This window comes from Plecotus auritus (assembly GCF_963455305.1).
Source record: "Plecotus auritus genome assembly, chromosome: 3".
Classification (NCBI taxonomy): Eukaryota; Metazoa; Chordata; class Mammalia; order Chiroptera; family Vespertilionidae; genus Plecotus; species Plecotus auritus.
The window spans coordinates 100650706-100672710 of record NC_137772.1 but is presented as its reverse complement, the minus strand read 5'-3'; the positions used below and the strand labels follow the sequence as shown (position 1 = coordinate 100672710).

General features: G+C 39.2%; 1 protein-coding gene across 9 annotated transcripts in view; it reads right to left on the bottom strand.

Moving 5' to 3' along the window:
* Positions 1 to 22005, bottom strand: part of LRCH1 (leucine rich repeats and calponin homology domain containing 1) — a 252676-nt gene that overhangs the window by 58467 nt on the left and 172204 nt on the right. For all 9 annotated transcript variants that reach the window (XM_080662530.1, XM_080662525.1, XM_080662526.1 and 6 more), the window contains exons 5-9: positions 16776 to 16912; positions 15913 to 16040; positions 12097 to 12160; positions 7733 to 7838; positions 1284 to 1408 (exon numbers count right to left, since the gene is read on the bottom strand). In XM_080662530.1, the coding sequence (XP_080518656.1) occupies positions 1284 to 1408; positions 7733 to 7838; positions 12097 to 12160; positions 15913 to 16040; positions 16776 to 16912 (560 nt within the window). The remainder of the gene's footprint in view (positions 1 to 1283; positions 1409 to 7732; positions 7839 to 12096; positions 12161 to 15912; positions 16041 to 16775; positions 16913 to 22005) is intronic.

Here is a 22005-nt window from a genome sequence, read left to right as displayed (position 1 = left end):
ACATACTTTTAATATGCACTAGAAAACCACAAAATACATGTGACTCACTTTGTTGAATTATTTGCTTTATTGCAGTGGTTTGGAACCAAACCCACAATATCTCTGAGGTATGCCTATATATAACTTCTTAAAATCATCTTATTTTCTACAAATGTAAGTAATATGTCAGGTTCTTTATTTTTGTCTTGAGAACATAAAGACCTCTTGAGTACACCAGGGTACTTATTATACAGTGTAAATTCACAATTTTCCTCACAGTTCCCTTGGAGGTGATGGCCAGAGATGTTAGTTTAGACAGACTCCAGCCATTCTAACACAATTCTCAGGAAATAAGGATGTGCTCTTAGAGACCCCATGCTTGGCTTTAACACATTAACTCAAAGACCACCATCTCTCAGAAGGCACATCAAATCTGAATTTTACCAAATGAACCATCCTTGCATTCTTTGGTGCCACAACCTGAACCAAAAAGACTGGCAGAAACATACCAAGGTACTTAATCATGTCTCCACCTGAAACCTTAACTACCAGCTTCAGTAAAAGGCTAGATTTCCTCTCTTCTTTTTGCTGCCACTACAATGAAGGTTGGCAACTACACCCAACCTTTCAACACCTCACTGTAACTACAGCGGTTCTGGAACAACTATCCTCAGAGTGAATTCCCAAAAAGGGAAGACAATCATTTCCAGGTCCTGAAAGTCTCCATTTTTCTCTTTATACTGTGGACATACTCCCAAGAAAAGCATTCACCTAGAGTACATTGAAAAGAATGTGAAACTTGTCTAGTTTGCCTTTTACTGAATGGTAATGGGTAACTCTGACATTTGCTAATGAATACAATGCACTGAGCAATGGCAAGACGAATAATTTCTGAATACAAAAGAAAACCATATACATAGGCCAACAAATGAAAAGGTATGTAAGGGAGGGACTGGCTCCCAATGTCAGAAAATAAATACTGAGGCCCTGGTGGGTAGCTAGTTTGGTTAGAGCATCCCAATGTGACAAGGTTGAGGGTTCGATTCTCAGTCAGGACACTACAGGAATATAGGAAACAACTAATGAATGCATAAACAAGCAGAACAATAAATTGGTGTCTCTCTCTCTCCTCTCCTCCCTCTTCTTCTCCCTCTAAAATCAATCAATTTTACAAAAAAAAAGAAAAATATACTGAGCTTTGAGAAGATGTTATAAAGGAAGGTGGCAGTAAGATGACATTTAAGGTGATGCATTGAATCAAACAGAAGTAAATAAATAAATAAATTAGTTGATCCTCAACTTGCCTTAATATAATTTATAAATTCTGAGTGGAGAACATCTGTTCCATGGGTAAATTGGTCTCTTTCTTCTCCAGAGTTGTCATTGTCACCAAGGGAAGGCTTTGATTGAAATTCCTGATGAAAGTCCCCTATTAGAAAAAAACAGACAGACAGAAAGCATGATTTCACAAACTGATCAACAAAGTACAGATTACCCTGAAATGTATCATCTAATCATTTCAATTTTCTCTCTTACCTTTTAAGGAGGTATATGGCTGACCCAAGTTTTCTCTTCCCTGAATGATGTAAGGAAAAGATAAAAGAAGAAAGAACAGAAAGAAAAGCAAAAGAAACAAAAAGCCATAAACTAAACTTAAAAGCTTCTATATGGCTTAGTTTTTTTTTTTGAAAGAAATGAGCATGATTAAAAATGGTGAAGGAGTAAGTGGATGCTGCATGAACACGCTCCCAGGACCAAACTGGATTTACAACTAAATTACAGAAAAACTTCCAAACTAATCAATGGAAGACTCACTGGAAAGAACCCTGATAATGGAGAATGGAAAGTGGAGACTGCATAGAGACTGGTAAGAGGGCAGAGGTGCAAGAAGGCTGGCCGGGCTCCCACAGACAGCAGCTGAAGTTCCAGAGAGATATCTCAGCTGTGAAGGGTTCCCACTGAGAACTCTCAGGTCTGATCCCTAAGCTGGGCTTCCCAGCAGAGAGCACCAGAACTGAGAAAGGTGCCCACAGAAAATCTGCATGTGAAAAGCAGCAGGGTTGCTGTCTGCCAGGGAAAGACAGCTGGAAATGCAGGCACCCTCTTAAAGGACCAAAACACAAAATTCCCTGTGCAGCCACTCACCTTGTGATCCGGCAGAGGGAGGGCAGAGTGGACTAGAGCTATGTGAGCAGAAGCCAGGTTTGGGGGCTCTGAGGTTAGAGTTCAGAAGACTGACACCCTGGTTTCCTGTGCTGAGTCATTCCCTCACACTGTGGAGGTCATCTTTCTCATGCAGACAATTGCTATCTAGTGGTTTTGCCTTGGGGGTATACAGTTGACTCACCCTATTGGAAAAAAATCCTTTCCCCAAGGTGTGGAGTTTCTGAGGCCCATTAAGGTACTTAGAATAATAATTAGCCTCCAGGTAGAAGCAATTGCACCACCCTGTTGGGAAAAACTCTTGCCATACCTGTGGATGATTGCCTGAGGGCTATTTAAGACTAAATCCAATCAGACTGCTAGCAGAGCAGACTCAAAGCTGGGGACTTTGAGTCTTTGCCTGATCTCATTAGACAAAAGCAGTGTTTGACACTGTCCTGCACTAAAGAATGAGAGAGGCATAGAAGATCTATCTAATATATAGTCACAAAACCAAACAGGCACCCAAAATGAGGAGACAAAGAAACAATGCCCAAATGAAAGAACAAGAGGAATTCTCCAGAAGAAGAGATAAATGAAATGGAAATAAGAAACTTATCTGGAAAAGGGTACAGAATATTGATGGTAAAGATGCTCAACAGCATGAGAAAAGATGTAGTAACTATGAAAACAGAAATAAAGGATGACATAGAACAAATAAAGAACACATTGGAAGGAATACACAGCAGAATAGGGGAAGCTGAGGATCAGATCGGTGAATCAGAAGACAGGGGAGAAAAAAATCACTCAACCAGAGAACCAAAAAGAAAAAACAATTAAAAAACAGAAGGCAGCTTAAGGGATCTGTGGAACAACATGAAACTTAAACAATATTCACATAGGGAATGCCATGATACATAAGGTAATGGAAAGCAAGGATTCGAAACCAAGATCACTATATCCAGCAAGGCTATCATTCAAAATAGACAGTGAAATAAAGAGCTTCCCAGACAAAAAAAAAAAAAAGGGAGTCCATCACCACCAAGCCATCATTACAAGAAATGCTAAAGAAACTGCTGTAATGAAAAGAAGAGAGAAAAAAACCTAGGCATACAGAATTAAAATGGCAATAAATAAGTACATATCAATAATAACCTTAAAGTAAATGGATTAAATGCTCCAATCAAAAGAATAGTATAGCTGAATGGATATGAAAGCATGACACAACTATATGCTGTCTACAAGAGACCCACTGCAGAAGAACAGACTTACATAGGATGAGAGTGAAGGGATGAAGAAAAACATTTCCATGCAAATAGAAAAGAATAAAAGCTGGGATAGCAATATTCATATCTGACAAAATAGACTTCAAAATGAAGGTCATCACAAGAGACAGCAAAAATCACTACATAATATTAAAGGGATCAATCCAACAAGAGGATATAACCCTAGTAAACATAGATGTACCCAATATATGAACATATAAATATATATAAAAAACTTCTAGAGTACTTTAAGGGAGAGATCGACAACAATACAATCATAATAGGGGACTTTACCACTCCACTGACTTCACTGACTTCAATGGATAGAACTTCTAGACAAAAAATTAACAATGAAACAGTGACTCTAAAGGACATAATGGATCAGATGGATTTAATTGACATTTATAGAACATTTCACCCCAAAGCTGCAGAATATACATCTTCTCAAGTGTACATGGGTCATTCACAAAGATGGACCACATGTTAGGACACAAAAAAAGTCTCTACAAGTTCAAGAAGATTGAAATCAGATCAAGCATCTTCTCAGATCACAGTGGGATAAATTAAATATCAACTACAGTAAAAACATCCCAAAACATTACAACACATGGAGGCTAAATAGCACCTCAAGAAAGAAATTAAAAAACAAATTAAAATGAACACACAGCAAGCCAAAATCTCTGGGACATAGCAAAAGCAGTCTTGAGAGTGAAGTTCATAGCACTATAGGTATACCTCAAGAAACAAGAAAAATCAGCAATAAACTATTTAACCCTACAACTTAAAGATCTAAAAAGAGAGCAACAAAAAAAGCCCAGAGTAAGTAGAAGAAAGGAAATAATAAAGACTAGAGCAGAAATAAATGACATACAGACTAAAAAAATATATTAAAAAATCAATGAAACCAAGAGCTGGTTCTTTGAAAGGATAAACAAGATTGACAAACCATTAGCCAGACTCATCAAGAAACAAAGACAGAGGTCCCAAATAAATAAAATCAGCGAAAACAGAGAAGTAACCATTGACACCACAGAAATACAAAGGACTGTAAAAAAATACTATGGACAACTATATGCCAATAAGTTGGACAAACTGGATGAAATAAAAAAATTCCTAGAAAAATACAATCTCCCAAAACTGAATCAGGAAGAATCCGCAAACCTGAATAGGCCAATAACAACTGATGAAATAGAAGCAGTAATCAAAAAACTCCCAGCAAACAAAAGCCCAGGTCTGTATGGTTTTACAGGGGAGTTTTACCAAACATTCAAAGAAGGACTAACACCTATACTCCTCAAATTAGTCAAAAAAATCCAAGAGGAGGGCACACTTCCAAGCTCTTTTTATGAGGCCAGCATTATCCTAATTCCAAAACCACATAAAGACACTACAAAGAAAGAGAATTATAAGCTAATATCCCTGATGAATATAGATGCTAATATTCTCAAAATATTAGCAAATTGGATCCAGCAATATCTTAAAGAGGTCATACACCATGACCAAGTGGGATTTATTTGAGGAATACAAAGCTGGTACAATATTTGCAAATCAATAAACGTGACACATCACATAAACACATTGATAGATGAAGAAAAAGCATTCTACAAAATCCAACACCCTTTTTTTATTAAAAACTCTCAGCAAAGTGGGAATAGAGGGAGCGTATCTCAACATGATAAAAGCCATATAGAACAAACCAACAGAGAACATACTCAATGGGCAAAAACTAAAACCATTTCCTCTAGAAACTGGAACAAAACAGGGATGTCCACTTTCACCACTCTTATTCAACATAGTACTGGAACTGCTAGCCACCTCGATCAGACAACAAGAAGAAATAAAAGGCATCCAAATTGGAAAAGAAGAAGTAAAACTCTCATTATTTGCCAATGACATGCTATTGTATATAGAAAACTCTAAAAACTCCATTAAAAAACTGCTAGATTAATAAGTGAATTTGGCAATGTAGCAGGATACAAAATCAACACCCAAAAATCAATGGCTTTTTTATACACCAATGATGAATTCTCAGAAAGAGAAACTAAACAAACAGTGGTGGATTGGAGGGAGTAAATGGGGGTGGGGGGGAGGGGAAATTTGTAATATTTTCAACATGAAGATTTATTTTTTTAAATCAAATTCCATCTTATGCTTTTTAAAAAATCATATATGAGCATTTATTCTAATAATGCTGGCAGTGTGGGAGAGCAGCAGGTCATCCACGAAAATCTGCTCTGCTCACATCTTACGTTTTTCTTTTTTAAATATATTTTTATTGATTTCAGAGCAGAAGGGAGAGGGAGAGACAGAAACATCAATGATGAGAGAGAATTATTGATTGGCTGCCTCTTGCATGTCCCTCACTGGGTATTGAGGCCCCAACCTGGGCATGTGCCCTGACCGGGAATCGAACCCTGACTGCCTAATTCATAGGTTGACGTTCAACCATCCAACCATGCTGACCAGGCATGTCTTATGTTTTTAAGGCACAAAGAAAAGAAAGTATAAGAGAGCTTTTGTGTTCTAAGAAATGTGTGATGAGTAAATATTTCATAATCAAAATTCAACAAATACTTACTGAGCAACTACTAAATGTCAGGTATGCTAAACACTGTAGGAGTTTAAAAAGCTAGTCAAACCTGACTCATGGTCCTTAAGTAGCAAACAGTCTCAAGGAAGAATGTGGGAATAAACTAAAACAAGAACCTAACATCCTAACAACAAAAGATGTGATATGGCAAAGGCCACACAGGGAGGAAAGCACTCTCAGAGCACATCCAACTAGGCTGTGTTCCAGACTCTGCAATCTAGAGGTGAAGGGGAGGCAAAAGGAGCACCAATGTTTCCTCTCTGATCTGAAGACTAAAAAGGACCAGGTAGGACCACCATGAAGGACTCCTGGCCAGCAGAATACTCACTTCTACAACAGATGTGAAAAACTCACTACCAACAAATTATATAATTTTTTAAAAATTTGCCTAAAACACTATCTGCTATACTGCATAATATAATAAAACTTACCTAAATTAATAAAGTGGCAGTTATATTTTTGCATAAAGTATACAGTTATAGTTTTGGACAATATATGGTTCCAATCCTTATCTCAGATCAATAAATGCTAAACTTACGACCTCACTTAAAAACCTAAATGTAAGAAGTGAAAGCAAACATTAAAGTTTGAGTTAGTTTAAATGGTTCACCCGTCACTAAAGAAAGCATATTCAAACTATTAGGTAATAATCTGCATATTAATTTAATTCTATACTATTCATACATCATGAAATAGTCTCTGTCACAAATTAGTAAACACTAAATTTTAGTATTTTCTTTAAAAATCACTGAACAGGAGCAGTCTAAATACTGCCATAATGTAATCAAATGAGGGCTTCATGAGTGGGGCTTTCTGGGGTCCTGGTAAAGACCCGTTTCTTGAACTGGGAGCTGGTAATATGGTTCACTGTGTGAAACACACCAGTAAGATATGAAATATATTACTAGTATTTTGAAAGTATGCAGGACATCATTTGATATGATCAAAGAACCATAGAATTTTTAAAGCTATAAAAGCAGTTAAAGATCACCTAATCTAATCATCTAATCACTTACTAGTACAGGTGAAAGAATTAAGGTCCATTAACTTGTCAAAGTCAAGCTGGGGGATACAACTCAACTACATCTCCGACCCTCACTTGTAGTTATCTGTGGCCATACAATCAACTCTAGGGTATAAGTGCTGGATGCTCTTCCTAGGCCCAGCCCATAAAAACTTCTTTGAGCAAATCTCCAGGTGCTCCCCCTTCTGTTTTGAAACAGAAGGATTCAGAAACTTTGGAAATCTTATGTTAAAGACCGTGAAACTCAGCATGAAATAAGTTTGGGCCCTTGAATCACCACTTGAGGGCAGTTGCCTGTCAATCACTAACTCCTATTTGAACTTAACTTGGATTGTGTTAAACGAATGAAATTTGGGGATTTTATGTATTACAATAGAGTTACTCTTAATAATATATCTACATATATTTTCTTTCAAATAATGGATTTAAAGAATCCATATAAATCTTCAGAATGAGAATAGCTTCACTATTTACTAGCTGCATGACCACTGGCACATTACTTAAACTCTCTGAGCCTCAATTTCCTCTATAAAATTGAGATAATTAGAGGAGTATCCACTTCAGAGTTTTGAAGTTTCAATGAAATCATCTTCACAGATTAGCACAGTACCTGGTGCATAGGAAATGTGCAATAAAAATAAACTATTATTATTGCCATATTTGTGCATATTGTAAATACAGCATTTTAAACTTAAAAAACGAGCACTTTCTCCCCGTCTTTCATTCTCAGACCTTTTATGGGACTAAGGTGATGGCATGAGTCCTCCTTGATGATCTGTTCTTCTTCCATGATATTTGACATTGGGACATTGAGGCTAACCGTGTCTTCATCAGAAGGCTAGAAAGAAACAAGGCACTGCTTCATTCAAGGAGAAGTGTTATCATGTAGATTAAGAGAACGCTATATGGTTAAAAAAACAACAGTGTTTTTAATATTGAGTAAAAGACACCACATACAAAGGACAATTCCATTTACATACGTTTAAAAACAGGCAAAACTAATCCATGGTATTAAAATCGGGATAGTGGCTGCTCTCGGGTGAGTGGGTGGGCACATGAGTGGGGCTTGCTGGGGTCCTGGTAAAGTCCCGTTTCTTGAACTGGGAGCTGGTAATATGGTTCACTGTGTCGAATTCATAGAGCTAACACTCATATACTTCTCTGTTTTGAGCTGAAATTTGACCAGGTGCCTGGCGATGTTTGCTAACCTAAGAGCCATAGTCAGGGTACTAAGAAGGACTTGTGCAACACCTGACAGAACGAAGGAACACTTGCAAATATATCACCACAGGAGTCCTATGTCGAATCAACCATTTTAACAGTGACATTACTGTGAACTCTGACAACACTAATTTACCAAAACACCATTAAGGTTTCATGTGGTTCATCACAGAAAAGTAGACAGTCAACCTCTGTGACAATATCTCATTTATTTACGGTGCACTTTACGTGCTTTATAAATTAAGCTTCAGTTTATTTCCCTGTTTTAGGATGAGGCTGCTACATTAAATGTATAAAAGTGCTAAATGATTTTGTGCAATTTTTGGAGTAACACTGCAATTTGGTAATTGGAGTAAGTTTTCTCTGGGGGTATTGTTTCCTATACCAGTTGATGAAGTTTATTCAGAAAATGTCTGATTCTATTACAAATAAAATATGGCGCCTCATATATCTTCCTATGTCTCCACTTCAGTGTTGTTACTTAGTGAAGTTTTCCAAATCACAAGGACCAGGAACCTCACTTCGGCTGATTTTGGCTTGTTCCTAAATTCCTGAGGCTATGACTTTCAGAGTACAGTGTTCATTTACTTTTGGACATTACACAAATTGTTTAGAAACTAGTAGAAAACAAATGTGCATTTCCTTCAATAAACAGAATTTTAATGAGGTCCCAGTTTTTTGGCTTTTTTATCTTGTGAAAAATGTGTTTTTAACTTCTTACTGACAAATGCTAAAGCAATCAGATAATGGCAACAGCAATAAAGGGAACCAGGTGTGATCCTTGAACCCCACAATGAGATATAAATGGGGAGCAAGATCACCTGACCATAGATGGTAACATACTGCCAAACAAAGTAAAAACGGAAGACTACAATGGTTAATTCAGAACCTTTATCATTCTAAAAAACAAAATTTTTTGGAGGTATCCTCAGGTAATGAGGCTACCAGGTGAGAATTGTGCTTCTTATTCTATTGAATGTAATCTTCTCTATAATCCTTCTTCCTTCCACCTTCCTCCCATCTAAAAACTCAGCAAAATTTCAAAGATAGCCTGACCGGTTTGGCTCAGAGGACAGAGTGTCGGCCTGTGGACTGAAAGGTCCCAGGTTCAATTCTGGTCAAGGGCATGTACCTTGGTTGCGGGCACATCCCCAGTAGGGGGTGTGCAGGAGGCAGCTGATCGATGTTTCTCTCTCATCGATGTTTCTAACTCTCTATCCCTCTCTCTTCCTCTCTGTAAAAAATCAATAAAATATAAAAAAAAAATTTCAAAGATATTCATCTAGTTAAAAAGGAGAGAATAAACTCTTGGCTTCCTCTTTTAGAATGACATTAGCATCCTACTTATACTAAGTGAGAACAGAAGGATAATGAAGTTCTTTGTGCAATGTTTCATTAATGAACTTAATTATCTTTAGAAGGCAGGTAAGGATAAAGCAGAGTCTATTTTAATTTATTAGAAACTAGAGGCCCGGTGCACAAAATCATGCACGGGGGTGTGTGTGTCCCTCAGCAAAGCCTGCACTCTCTCCAATCTGGGACCCCTCGAAGGATGTCCGACTGCCCGTTTAGGCCGATCCCAGTGGGATCGGCCTAAACGGGCAGTCGGACATCCCTCTCACAATCCAGGACTGCTGGCTCCCAACTGCTCGCCTGCCTGCCTTCCTGATTACCCCTAACCGCTTCTGCCTGCCAGCCTGATCACCCCCTAACCACTCCCCTGCCAGCCTGATTGATGCCTAACTGCTCCCCTGCCAGCCTGGTCACCCCTAACTGCTCTCCCCTGCAGGCCTGGTCACCCCTAACTGCTCTCCCCTGCAGGCCTGGTCACCCCTAACTGCCTTCCCCTGCAGGCCTGGTCGCCCCCAACTGCCCTCCTCTGCCAGCCTGGTCCCTCCCAACTGCCCTCCCCTGCTGGCCATCTTGTGGTGGCCATCTTGTGTCCACATGGGGGCAGGATCTTTGACCACATGGGGGCAGCCATCTTGTGTGTTGGAGTGATGGTCAATCTGCATATTACTCTTTTATTAGATAGGATAGAGGCCTGGTGCATGGGTGGGGGCCAGCTGGTTTGCCCTGAAGGGTGTCCCGGATCAGGGTGGGGGTTCCCTTGGGGTGTGGGGCAGCCTGGGTGAGGGGCCTGTGGTGGTTTGCAGGCCGGCCACGCCCCCTGGTGACCCAAGCAGAGGCCCTGGTATCTGGGGTTTATTTATCTTCTACACTTGAAACTTTGTATCCTGGAGCGGAGCCAAGCCTTCCGCTTGCTCCAAAGCCGCAGCCTTTTTTGGGGGGATTTATGTATCTTCTATAATTGAAACTTTGTAGCCTTAAGCGGAGGCCTGGGCCGGCCAGGGTGTGCGGAAAGCTTGGCTTCCTCCATCACCGGGAGCAACCCTAGCCTCCTGCTCTTTCCAGCTCCGTGGCTGCCGCCATTTCTATTTGTATTTATGTATCTTCTATCATTGAAACTTTGTAGCACTGAGTGGAGGCCTAGGCCGGCAAGGGCAGGCGGAAAGCTTGGCTTCCTCCATTGCCGGGGAAACCCAAGCCTCCCTCCTGCTCTCTGTAGCCGTAGCCATCTTGGTTGGGTTTATTTGCATATTTGCTCTGATTGGCTGGTGGGCATGGCTGGTGGGCATAGCGGAGTGAGGGTTAATTTGCATATTACTCTTTTATTTGATAGGATAAGCTTAGGGTGAGTAATTACTAAAACAATAGGGCATTTTAGGAGACTTACAGGAGTTTTAATAAAGCTAAGGGGGTTGAATTAAATATAACTTATAAAGCAATGTGTTGAGTATTTTCTCCCCAGGGGAACCATAGTGAATTATTCATGTGGCTCCATGAAAGTAATTTTTCTTTTATTAACAAGGCCTTTTTATGGGCCTCCTAACTCTTCTTCCTTTTGAAATATTCTAAGTATCCTAGTATTTTTTAAATACACTGCTTTATAAAGCATTTTTTTAAATAAATTCCAGTACCTTAGCTATACATTACACTCAAAGGTCTGACGAAAACAGGAAATAGGCATTTTTCCTAGAGTCACACCACATATAATAAAAACATAGATTCCTTAGATGGGGTAATTGGCCTATTAATTATATCTTCAAAGAAGATTATAATGTCTCAAACTCTACAACCACAGAAACTCAGTAAGTTCCCTCACTAAGGGAAGATCTGATGCTCCATCATGCCTACTCCACGTAGCCCTTCTACCTCCCCAGATCAAGAAGCCCCATTTAAAGGTATGCTAGTGAAAGATTTGGGGAAATCCAATAGACTATGAGTGATATAATAATTGTGCTAAATAAGCTATTTTACCACCACTTGAGGAAGCTCTAGTGTTAAGAGGCCCCCTTAGCTTACAAATAATTAAACATTTTACCAATGGTCTAAAAAGAGTTCCAGGAAACAAATAGTGCTATAAAAAGTATGGCTATTCATAAAAGCATTTTCTTGGGGTAAACTGCTAAAATGCAATGTACATTTGATTCCTCAACATTTATGCATGTTTTCCTAAATTGCTCTGTCATTTAAAAACAATCATTTATCAAAAATACCTCATGGATACTTGCACATCACTTAGTCATTTCATAATATTTATTAAGCATTCAAGAATATTCCAGAAAATGTGTGTGGGGAGGAGATAGGAATCCTATTCCTGAGACATTTATAAAATATTAAAGACTTAGAAAAAGCTAACCATAGCTAATATTTATATAACACTTGGAGTATTTCAAATTGCTTTCACAAACATTATCACATATTCCCATGCAGAGGGTTAATGCCTTTTTACCAGAGAGGAGTTCAATAAGTGCAGCAGATCTATCTAGAAGCAGTGAAAGAAAAAAAATCACGAGCAGATCGCAGTTTACCTCTGTGGCCGATAATCGCTTATCTCCATTATCACTTCCAACGCCTGAATCAGAATCCTTCTTGCTGAGATAGATGCCATCAATATTGAATTCATATAAAAAATTAAAATCACAAAGTTCACAGATATGTCAATTTATATTCAAATAATGAGTTTGCTATACAAATTGTTATTATTACCACAAGGCAGCAAATCAATTCAGTATTAAAGGATGTTAAGACAAGGGCCTAATGAAAACCAGATACTTATACTGTCTAAAAGGAGCACAAAATAAATTCTTTGTGTTCAGGATTTCATGGATTTACACTTTAATCAAATAATTTCTTTTCCTGAAACAGTTTTCTTATTTTACTGATTCTAGCATATAAAAAAGAAAAAAAAAAACCCTAATTGCTTTTATGTCTTATGTTTTGAAATGTTGGTAATCTTTTTTTTAAATTTTATTTTAATCTTTATTGTTCAGATTATTACAGATGTTCCTCTTTTTTCCCCCCATAGCTCCCCTCCACCCGGTTCCCACCCCACTCCAGGCCTCCCTCTGCCCCCCACTGACCTTGTCCATAGGTGTAAGCTCTTTGTCCAATCTCTTCCCACACCCCCCACAACCCCTTCTCCCTGAGAATTATCAGTCTGCTCCCTTTCCATGCCCCTAATTCTATTACATTCACCAGTTTGTTCTGTTTATCAGGTTTTTTATTCATTTGATTTTTAGGTTCACTTGTTGATAGATATGTATTTGTTGTCACTTTGTTGTTCATAATTTTTTATCTTTAGCTTTTTCTTCTTCTTCCTCTTTTTAGAGAATACCCTTCAGCATTTCATATAATACTGGTTTGGTGGTGATGAACTCCTTTAGCTTTTTCTTGTCTGTGAAGCTCTTCATCTGCCTTTCAATTCTAAATGATAGCTTTGCTGGGTAGAGTAATCTTGGTTGTAGGTTCTTGCTATTCATCACTTTGAATATTTATTGCCACTCTTGTCTGGCCTGCATAGTTTCTGTTGAGAAATCAGCTGACAGTCGTATGGGTACTCCCTTGGAGGCAACTAACTGTTTTTCTCTTGCTGCTTTTAATATTCTCTCTTTGTCTTTTGCTCTTGGCATTTTAATTATGATGTGTCTTGGTGTGGTCCTCTTTGGATTCCTCTTGTGTGGGGTTCTCTAGGCTTCCTGGACTTTTAAGTCTATTTCTTTCACCAGGTGGGGGAAGTTTTCTGTCATTATTTCTTCAAATAGGTTTTCAATATCTTGCTTTCTCTTTTCTTCTGGCACCCCCATAATTCGGATGTTGGTATACTTGAAGTTGTCCCAGAGGCTCCTTACACTATCTTCATATTTTTGGATTCTTTTTTCTTTTTGCTTTTCTGGTTGGGTGTTTTTTGCTTCTTTGTATTTCAAATCTTTGACTTGATTCTTGGGATCCTCTAGTCTGCTGTGGAATCTCTGTATATTATTCTTTATTTCAGTCAGTGTATGCTTAATTTCCGATTGGTTCTTTTCCATGTCCTTGAAGGTCTCACTAAATTTCTCAGAGGTTTCTAGAAGATTCTTGAATAAACTTATAACCATGGTTTTGAACTCTATATCCAGTATTTTGCTTCCATCCATTTCTTTCATTTGTGACTTGTTTCTTTGTCTCCACATTTTGGCCACTTCCCTGTGTTTGTTTCTATGTACTGGGTAGCTGCTAAGTCTCCTTGAGTTGGTAGAGTGTCTCGATATCCCCAGTCACCTGAGGTGGATGCTCTTGGTGCACCCCTTTGTGGGCTGTGTGCACAGTCTTGTAGTTAACCCTTGATTGCTATTGGTATCACTGGGAGGAATTGGCTGTGAGGACCAGCTATGTCTACACTGGAAGATCTGTTGTGCAGAAGACACCCTTATGGGGCAGGACTTGCTTCAGTGGGGCTTTGGTGCTCACTGAGTCTGCCCCTTGAGTGTGTCTCTTATGGATGTGAAGAGTTGTAATCCGGCATGGTCTCACACTGACCACTGGGTACACTGGCTTTTGGATCTCCAAGGAGGTGCAAGGTCAGCCACTGTCTGGGGCTGCCCTGCAGGAGCTACAGAGAGATCTGCAGATTCCTCCTCTTTGTATGGGGTTTGGAAGTGCCCAGACAAAACCCAGCTGTGAAGCAAGGCAAGCTGCTGTTGCTGGGCCTTGGGCCTTCTTTTGGAAGCTCTGGGGCTCTCTGACCCAGCTGCAGTTTGACAGGTTTTAGGCAGAGAGAGGACAGGCCATTCATATGTAAAAGCCATTCATATGCGCACAGCTTGGGTGGGGTTGTAAATTGGGTGCGGCAGGGTCTCTGGGAATCACCAGGGTGGAGCAAACAGCAATGGCTGCCAGTCAGCCTGCACCGGAGAGGTCCCCGGGTCTCCGCGTCCCACACCCCCATGCAGGAACAATGATCGCTGTGAGCACCTCTGAGAGAAAGCCGCCCTCGCATTCCTGTTCCGATGCCAGACAGTCCAGTTTCTCCCGTATGTGTCTGGGTCCTCCATAGTCTCGCCCAGAACTGGAGTTCAGAGCAAGCGGGAGCTTGTATCTCCCTCCCGATTAAAAGAGCAGCACATCCAGGTGCCAGCACTTTCCGCACCTCTTACCAGTCTCAGTGCACTTTCTTCACTTCTCTAGTTGTGGAACTTCCACTCAGCCAGCTTTCCTGTGGTTCTGGGTGGTAGTTGTTCTGCCTTTTAGTTGTAATTTTGATGTGGTTGTGAGAGGCAGCAAGTATAGGTGTTTACCTATGCCACCATCTTGGTTCTCCTCTCGAAATGTTGGTAATCTTGAATAATTCTGTAAACTTTAATCCAGTGACTAAATTTGATGGCATGTTTTAAAAAATAATGAATACATATTTTAAGCAGTATATAAAGGTACCACTAGGGTAGTCTGAGATTTTAAGTCACTAGTTCATTTTTTTAATAAAAAGTGAAGGAAAGATTTCTACAGTGAAGACTTCTCAAAAACAGTCTGTGTTTTATAAGTGTTCAGTGTGGGAATTTCATTCTCTGAAAATTCAAGGCCTGATTTATGCCAACAAAAGGCCAGGGACATGTGAAAGGATTCTAATACTTCCATTCTAAACAGGAAATGGCAAACTATACATTCTGCATTTTAAAAAGACAATTAAAAAAAATAAAACCTACAGTTTTTCTTAACAATGTTCCAGAGGCATATTAAAAAAATAATTTAAAAAAGGCTTGATATTGTTGTTTTAATTGATAAGCTTAAGATACCTATGTTTATTTATTTTAACATGTTTTGATTGATTTTTAAAGAGAGAGGAAAGGAGAGAGAGATAACTTCCATATGAGAGAGAAGCATTGATCACTTGCCTCCTGCACCATGATCCAACCCAAAACTTGGGCAAGTGTCCTGATGGGGAATCGAACTGGTGGTTTTTTTAGTTCATAGGACATCACTCAACCAACTGAGCCACACTGGCCAGGACCCTATGTTTATATTATAGATCATATATCATATATCATGTATCATGTATCATATATATATATATGTATATATACACACACACACACACACACACACACACACACAAGTGTGCACATACACACAGCACTCAAGAAGGACTGATTTTTGACTAGGAGAGAGTAAACAAGACTCAAGAAATGTCAAAATGTTATCAATAACATCAATTTTCTCTTTCCTATTCCAAAAGTTTCTGAAACTCTAAGTTATAAATCTGCATTGTTTGAATGAAGCAAAAAAAAAAATTTGTTTACTTTAGTTACCTGGAATACCTTGGCCTAAGAAAAATTCTAAAAGGGGCTTTGAGCCAGGGCAGTCACACTCACCTGTCTTCCACATGCTGGTGTAATTGTGGCCTCTCCATTGTGTGCAGATAAAGGGAGTCAGTTGCTTTAATCTGACAGGCTTGTATGCTCAGATACTTGAATATGTGCACTTTGCCCTTTGTGCAAATCTATGGAGAAATTAATAATATATATCTATTTTTAATGGCAAAACACTATATATCTGACTCTGTATATCATAATTTTTGCATTTTCATTCTAAGTAACACTTCAACAATGCACACCAAATTTGACCTCTACAAAACATAAAAATTTAGGCAGTTATTTCCTCCAAATTCCACTTTGAATAGAAAATCATACTCAAGCAATGTACTAATTTTTTGAACTAAAATGCCAAATCCTAACAGAAATGTGTTTAAGTATAAATAGATGAAAAATATAGAAGTCAGCTAACTGACCTGAAAAAATTTCAATTCTGGAAGCATATATATTTCATTTTTTCTCATAGCTTAATATTTGAACTTGAATCTTGTCTCTAAATAACCAATAATTATATTTCAAAATACTTAAGCTCCATTTTCCAGCTAACATTAAAGTAAGGACTATATTAATTTTTTACTCCATTAAAAAGTTTCAAATATATGTACAAATAATAAAATAATCAAACATAATTCTGGATTGCAGTGACCAGAATAGTAAGCCCAATACTGCCAAATGGACTTGGCGTAGAGAAGACAACTTATTGTAGTCAGATGCATCCAAGGTTTCATCTTTTTAGAGACTGTAACTGCTTATGATCATGTCTAATGCAACATTAAATCAGCAGAATATTAACAAACTGGCTCTGCCAAGAGTTGCCTGAGCACATTGATAGCATATCCCACATATCTTTCCAGCCCCCTCACCTGTGCTGGAGGAGACTGCAAAGGGTTATTTTCAAGTAGTAATACTTGCAGCTGCTTCATCTCTCTAAAACAAATGGGAATCACGAGCACTTTATTGCAGGAAAAGTCAAACTTTACCAAGGGAAGATCTACTAGTTCTAAAGGAACAGGAAAAAAAAGAAAAAAGAAGAAAAAAAAAACAAAAAAACAAAACTCAGAAAAGCAACAAGATTAAATGGCCAAACATTCAGAAATTTATTTTCTGCTTATCAGTAGAAATGTCACTTAGCACAATCAAAAGCAAGTTGTTCATTAGGAATATATAATATATGCATAGTTGTAATATTTTACCAAAGGGGAGGGGACACCTTTCATTGGGAGTCCAATACATTTGAATTGTTGTTAGTTCTGAGAAGAGCTGAAAATAAGTGATATTTACAATATTTATTGTTTAAAAATGCTTTTATCCTCCCAGAAAAACAATCACATAAGCCACACCACACAGAATATGTTTTAACTTCAAAATGTTTTCAAGCAGTACTATGGTAGGCAGTTAGACATGAGCAGAGCAAGAATGATGGGCCAGGTACAGAAGGTCACCAGGGTGCAAAGCCCAGGGTGCCTAGCAATGGACAAGTGTAGGGTGGCACCTTGCCCCCAGGGTGACCTTTCTTCCCTGTCATGTGGTTTAGAACCCCTGACCTTTCCTACCTAGAGATAACATCTAAGTTTCAGTTGTATTTCAGCTCCAGGCCCAGATAAGTAACAAAACTAGACAAGCAACCCCATGGCGGACCTCAGGACCAGGTGAATTGGATAATGACCCCCAGTCCTGGTGCTGACCAATCAATCAGTGGAAATCCTAACCCTGAAAGGACACACCTGGTAGCTGCTGAATATTCTATTGAGATCATCCCCTGGGACCTCCCCTAAAAATCTCCACCCGTACAACCCTTAGGATGGAGAACCTAAGGTTGCTCTCCCTCCTGGGAACATGCCTGCACCTTTCCCCTTTCTCTCTCTTTACCCCTCCCCACAGGCTTGTTACTAGTACCTTTACCTTTCTCACTTCCAAACTCCAAGGCCCTTCCTTTACCTCCATAACCAGTTTCCTTATCACATTTCTTCTACAAATTACTTCTTCTACCTCTGTGATTTTCTAAATAAATATTCTCTTGTAGTTTGAGTCTTGACTTTGAATTCTTTCTTAGCCAGAACTCAAGTACCAAGGTTGCTGAACCCAGGTCCGGTCTGAACCCACCCGGTGCCATTCTGGACACTGCCAACAGTACTTGATAACATATGAGTAATATGCTAATTATAAAATATTCTTATCCGTTTAATGTATCAAGGCTGGCATGACATCAGAACCAGTTACAAGAAATATATTCACTTTTTTAAACTCCACTTTAAAAAACAAATGCTATCTAATTCAGAATTTGCAATGAACCCTGTAATCCTGATGATAGGGCTTTCTTCTGCATATATATACACACACACACACACACACACACACACACACACACATACACACATATTTCTATTGATTTCAGAAAGGAAGGGAAAAGAAGAGAGACAGAAACATCAATGATGAAAGAGAATTACTGATCAGCTGCCTTATGCACGCCCCCAACTTGGGACTGAGCCTGCAACCAGGGCATGTGCCATGACTGGGAATTGAACCTCAACCTCCTGGTTAGGTCAATGCTCAACCACTTAGCCACCACGGCCAGGCTTTATTCTGCTTTTATTTTTTTTTTTTAATATATTTTATTAATTTTTTACAGAGAGGAAGAGAGAGGAGAGGGATAGAGAGCTAGAAACATCGATGAGAGAGAAACATCAATCAGCTGCCTCCTGCACACCTCCTACTGGGGATGTGCCCGCAACCAAGGTACATGCCCTTGACCGGAATCGAACCCGGGACCCTTCAGTCCGCAGGCCGACGCTCTATCCACTGAGCCAAACCGGTTTCGGCTTTATTCTGCTTTTAAAAAGTCTTCTGTAACTCCACAAACAAGACAGAACATTATATTTAGCTTAAAATCCCCACTCAGGAGCATAGTAAACACTCAGTAATTTCAAGCATTCCAACCGACATTGGCAGCTGCAAGAAACAAGTCAAATATATTCCATACAGCAACGAGGCTGAGCCAGGCCAAACAAGTAGGTGGCATGGGACAAACCACTAGGATCTCAGAGGCTCCAGAGGGTTCATTTCAAAACAGCCTTGGCACATTTGTTATGGGACCTGGTAACGGTTGAAACATGGTACTTTCAAATACTTAAGGATTCCAAAGAGGAGGAAGGGCAGAAACTATAAATAGAAGAGGAACCAAAGGCAGTGCCCTGGAGTAAGAATTAACACTATTCCTCCTCCCCACCTAGATTGCCCCAGGGTTTTCACTTCTCTAAGCTTTACTAACTTTCAAGTTCCACCAAGAGCCACTAGCAACCAGTATCTTTTCTCCAGAATTCTACTCCCTCTGGGTTGTAAAGGACTTTCCTTCTTTTATGCCTTAGTGACTACCTTGTGTTAAAGAAAGGAGTAATGGGACTGCAATGCTAAAATAAGGCAGAAGAATGTGGAACTCAGCAGGTCCCAAACTCAGGTCCAGGATGGGCAGCTGAGTTAGAGAAGCTCAGGAAGTGTACTCTTTAAATTGCCTTGAGTTCACTGCTCAAACCCAGCTCTTCGGGCCAATAGCAGGATAAATTATTTGCCTCAGCACACACAGTGCTGGTGATTGCCTTGAGGAAAGGGCTTTGAGCAGAAGGAGGTGGAGAAGAGAGGGAGGAACAGTTTGGAATCCAGAAAGTCAAAAGAAAAAAAAAGGGGAAAGTAAGCTCCTTTTTCACTTCATAGTTTTTTCTATTAAAACAGTTAAGAATTAGGGGGGTTATTTATAAAAAGAGTACAGTATCTGCTTGCTGTAACCTCTAGTAATATTAATCCTCCTCTGTGATGATTAACTTTACTCGTGAAACTTAGGTTAACAAAAGAGTGGCAATTTTTTTTAAAGAATAGTTTATTGATTATTTTTTTTTTTTTTAAGAGAGAGAGGAAGGGGGAGGGAGAGAGAGAAAAACATAGGCCCCCTACTGGGGATCGAGCCCACAACCTGGGCATGTGCCCTGACTGGGAATCAAATTGGCACCTCCTGGTGCAAAGGAGGATCCTCAACCAACAGAGCCACACCGGGCAGTGCAACCATGGCAAATTTTAATTGGACTTAGGATCTTCAGGAATTCTTTGCCACTTAAAAGGAAAACTTTTTAAAGCAAAACCAGAGGGCTGAATTCCTGGAAGACATAGCAGGAGGGAAAGGAAAGCCACTTACAGGTAAATAAAGTAGGAAAAGCAATGACCGTCTTAGTTTAGGAAAACTAGAACCTGACAGTTTCATAATAAGAAATTGGAGGAGAAATAATAACTCCAGCCCAGGAAAGGTCAAAACAAACAGCAGAAAAAGAGAGTAAGGAGGCGGAAAAACTAATCTCACTTTTCTGTCTGTTTTAAAGAGGGACAATGAGCCTGGCCGGGATGCTCAGTGGTTGAGCATCAACCCATGAACCAAGAGGTCACCAGGTTCCATTCCTGGTCAGGGTGTGCAGGAGGCAGCTGATTGATGCTTCTCTCTCTCTATCCCTCTCTCTAAAATTAATACAAACTTTTTTTTTTTTTTAAGGAGGGACAAAAGCACTAGCCAGCTTGGCTCAGTGGATAGAGCATCAGCCTGAGGACAAAGGGGTCCTGAATTTGATTCTGGGCAAGTGCACATACCTCGGTTGCAGGCTCCTCCCTGGCCTGGGCTCTGGTCAGGGTGCATGCAGGAGGCAACCAATAGATGTGTTTTTCTCACATTGATGTTTCTGTTGAGAAGGCTAAAAGGGGCTAATTCCAATGTAACCCTGATATTTGGGGCTAGTGATCTGAATCCATGCGAGCAAGCTCAGTGTACATTCTTGATAACCTATAATTAAGACACTACCTCCTTCCCAGATACTGGTCTTGCAGAACCTGTTACTGTGAACAGTGCACTGCCCCGGAGGGAGGGTTATTAATGCTGGTGCCAGGCCAGACCATCAGATATGGCCTGGAGACCCCCAACACCTGGGGGCCTTCTTGCAAGGCCCACAAAAAGGACCGGAAGCATAATCCATATTTGCAGGACAAAGACCACAGGGAGGGAGATATAAAGGAAAGTCCCATGTGTGTTCCTTCACTCAGATTTGGAAAGCTATTCCCTGAGTCCACAGGTGTATTAAACAGTGTCCCTCCGCTTCTTTAAAAAGCGTCGCTTGGTTTTTCTTTGGTCTTCTGCAACACTGTCTTTCCCTCTCTCTTCCACTCTCTTTAAAATCAGTGGAAAAATATCCTCGAGTGAGGTTAAAAAAAAAGAAAAAAAAAAGAGGGACAATGAATGGTTACTTTAATCCTCTGTCTGTTCTGGTCCTAGGAAGAATAAAATATAGTCTCCTCTTTGCAGCCATTATATAAAATTGTTATGGATAATAAGGCCACAAACATTTTTCCCCCTCCTCAAATTGAAAGCATATGAGGAGGGATTCTCAAGAAGGAAAAACAAGTAAATATGGAAAGTCTTTAAGTTCCCTGCCTGAAAGCATTATCAATGCTCTTTTGTTAACAGAGTTCTCCAGAGTGAAGCAAAAAGAAAATTGATATTTGGGGAAAAAAATGTTCTTAAAGATTTTCCAGTACACTGATGTTTTAGCTTTGAGTGGATTTTAAAATATTGAACCTGAGTAAACATAATTATGGAAAGTATAGAAATTTGTAACTGATCTTTCTAGGGAAAGAAATGCTTTTAAGGTAAGACAGTAAGTAGTGGTAAAAGAAATAAAAATCTTAATTTTGTAGATGCACTTTCCACACATTTCTATACTATTAAAAGGCAACTGTAAAAAAATTAAATTAACTTTTCCTTTTGAAAAGAATAATTAAATGATTTGTAATGATTTCTCAGTGATTCACATGAGAGCTTAAATTTAAATGAAAGCTTTCTTCTGTGCTATGAAAGGTGATATGCTTATAAATTATAAGTAAGTGTTTTCTCTTTATACTTGCTCAAAGGAAGGAAAACCATTTTTTAATTTCAAACATTAAAAAATGGTATTAAAATGACAAAATGAACAATCTATATTTTTATACCAAGTCATCTCAGGTAATAAATCTTTATGCTGAAATAGTTTCTAATTCTACTTCTTTAAAATGCTAGTCCATATGAAA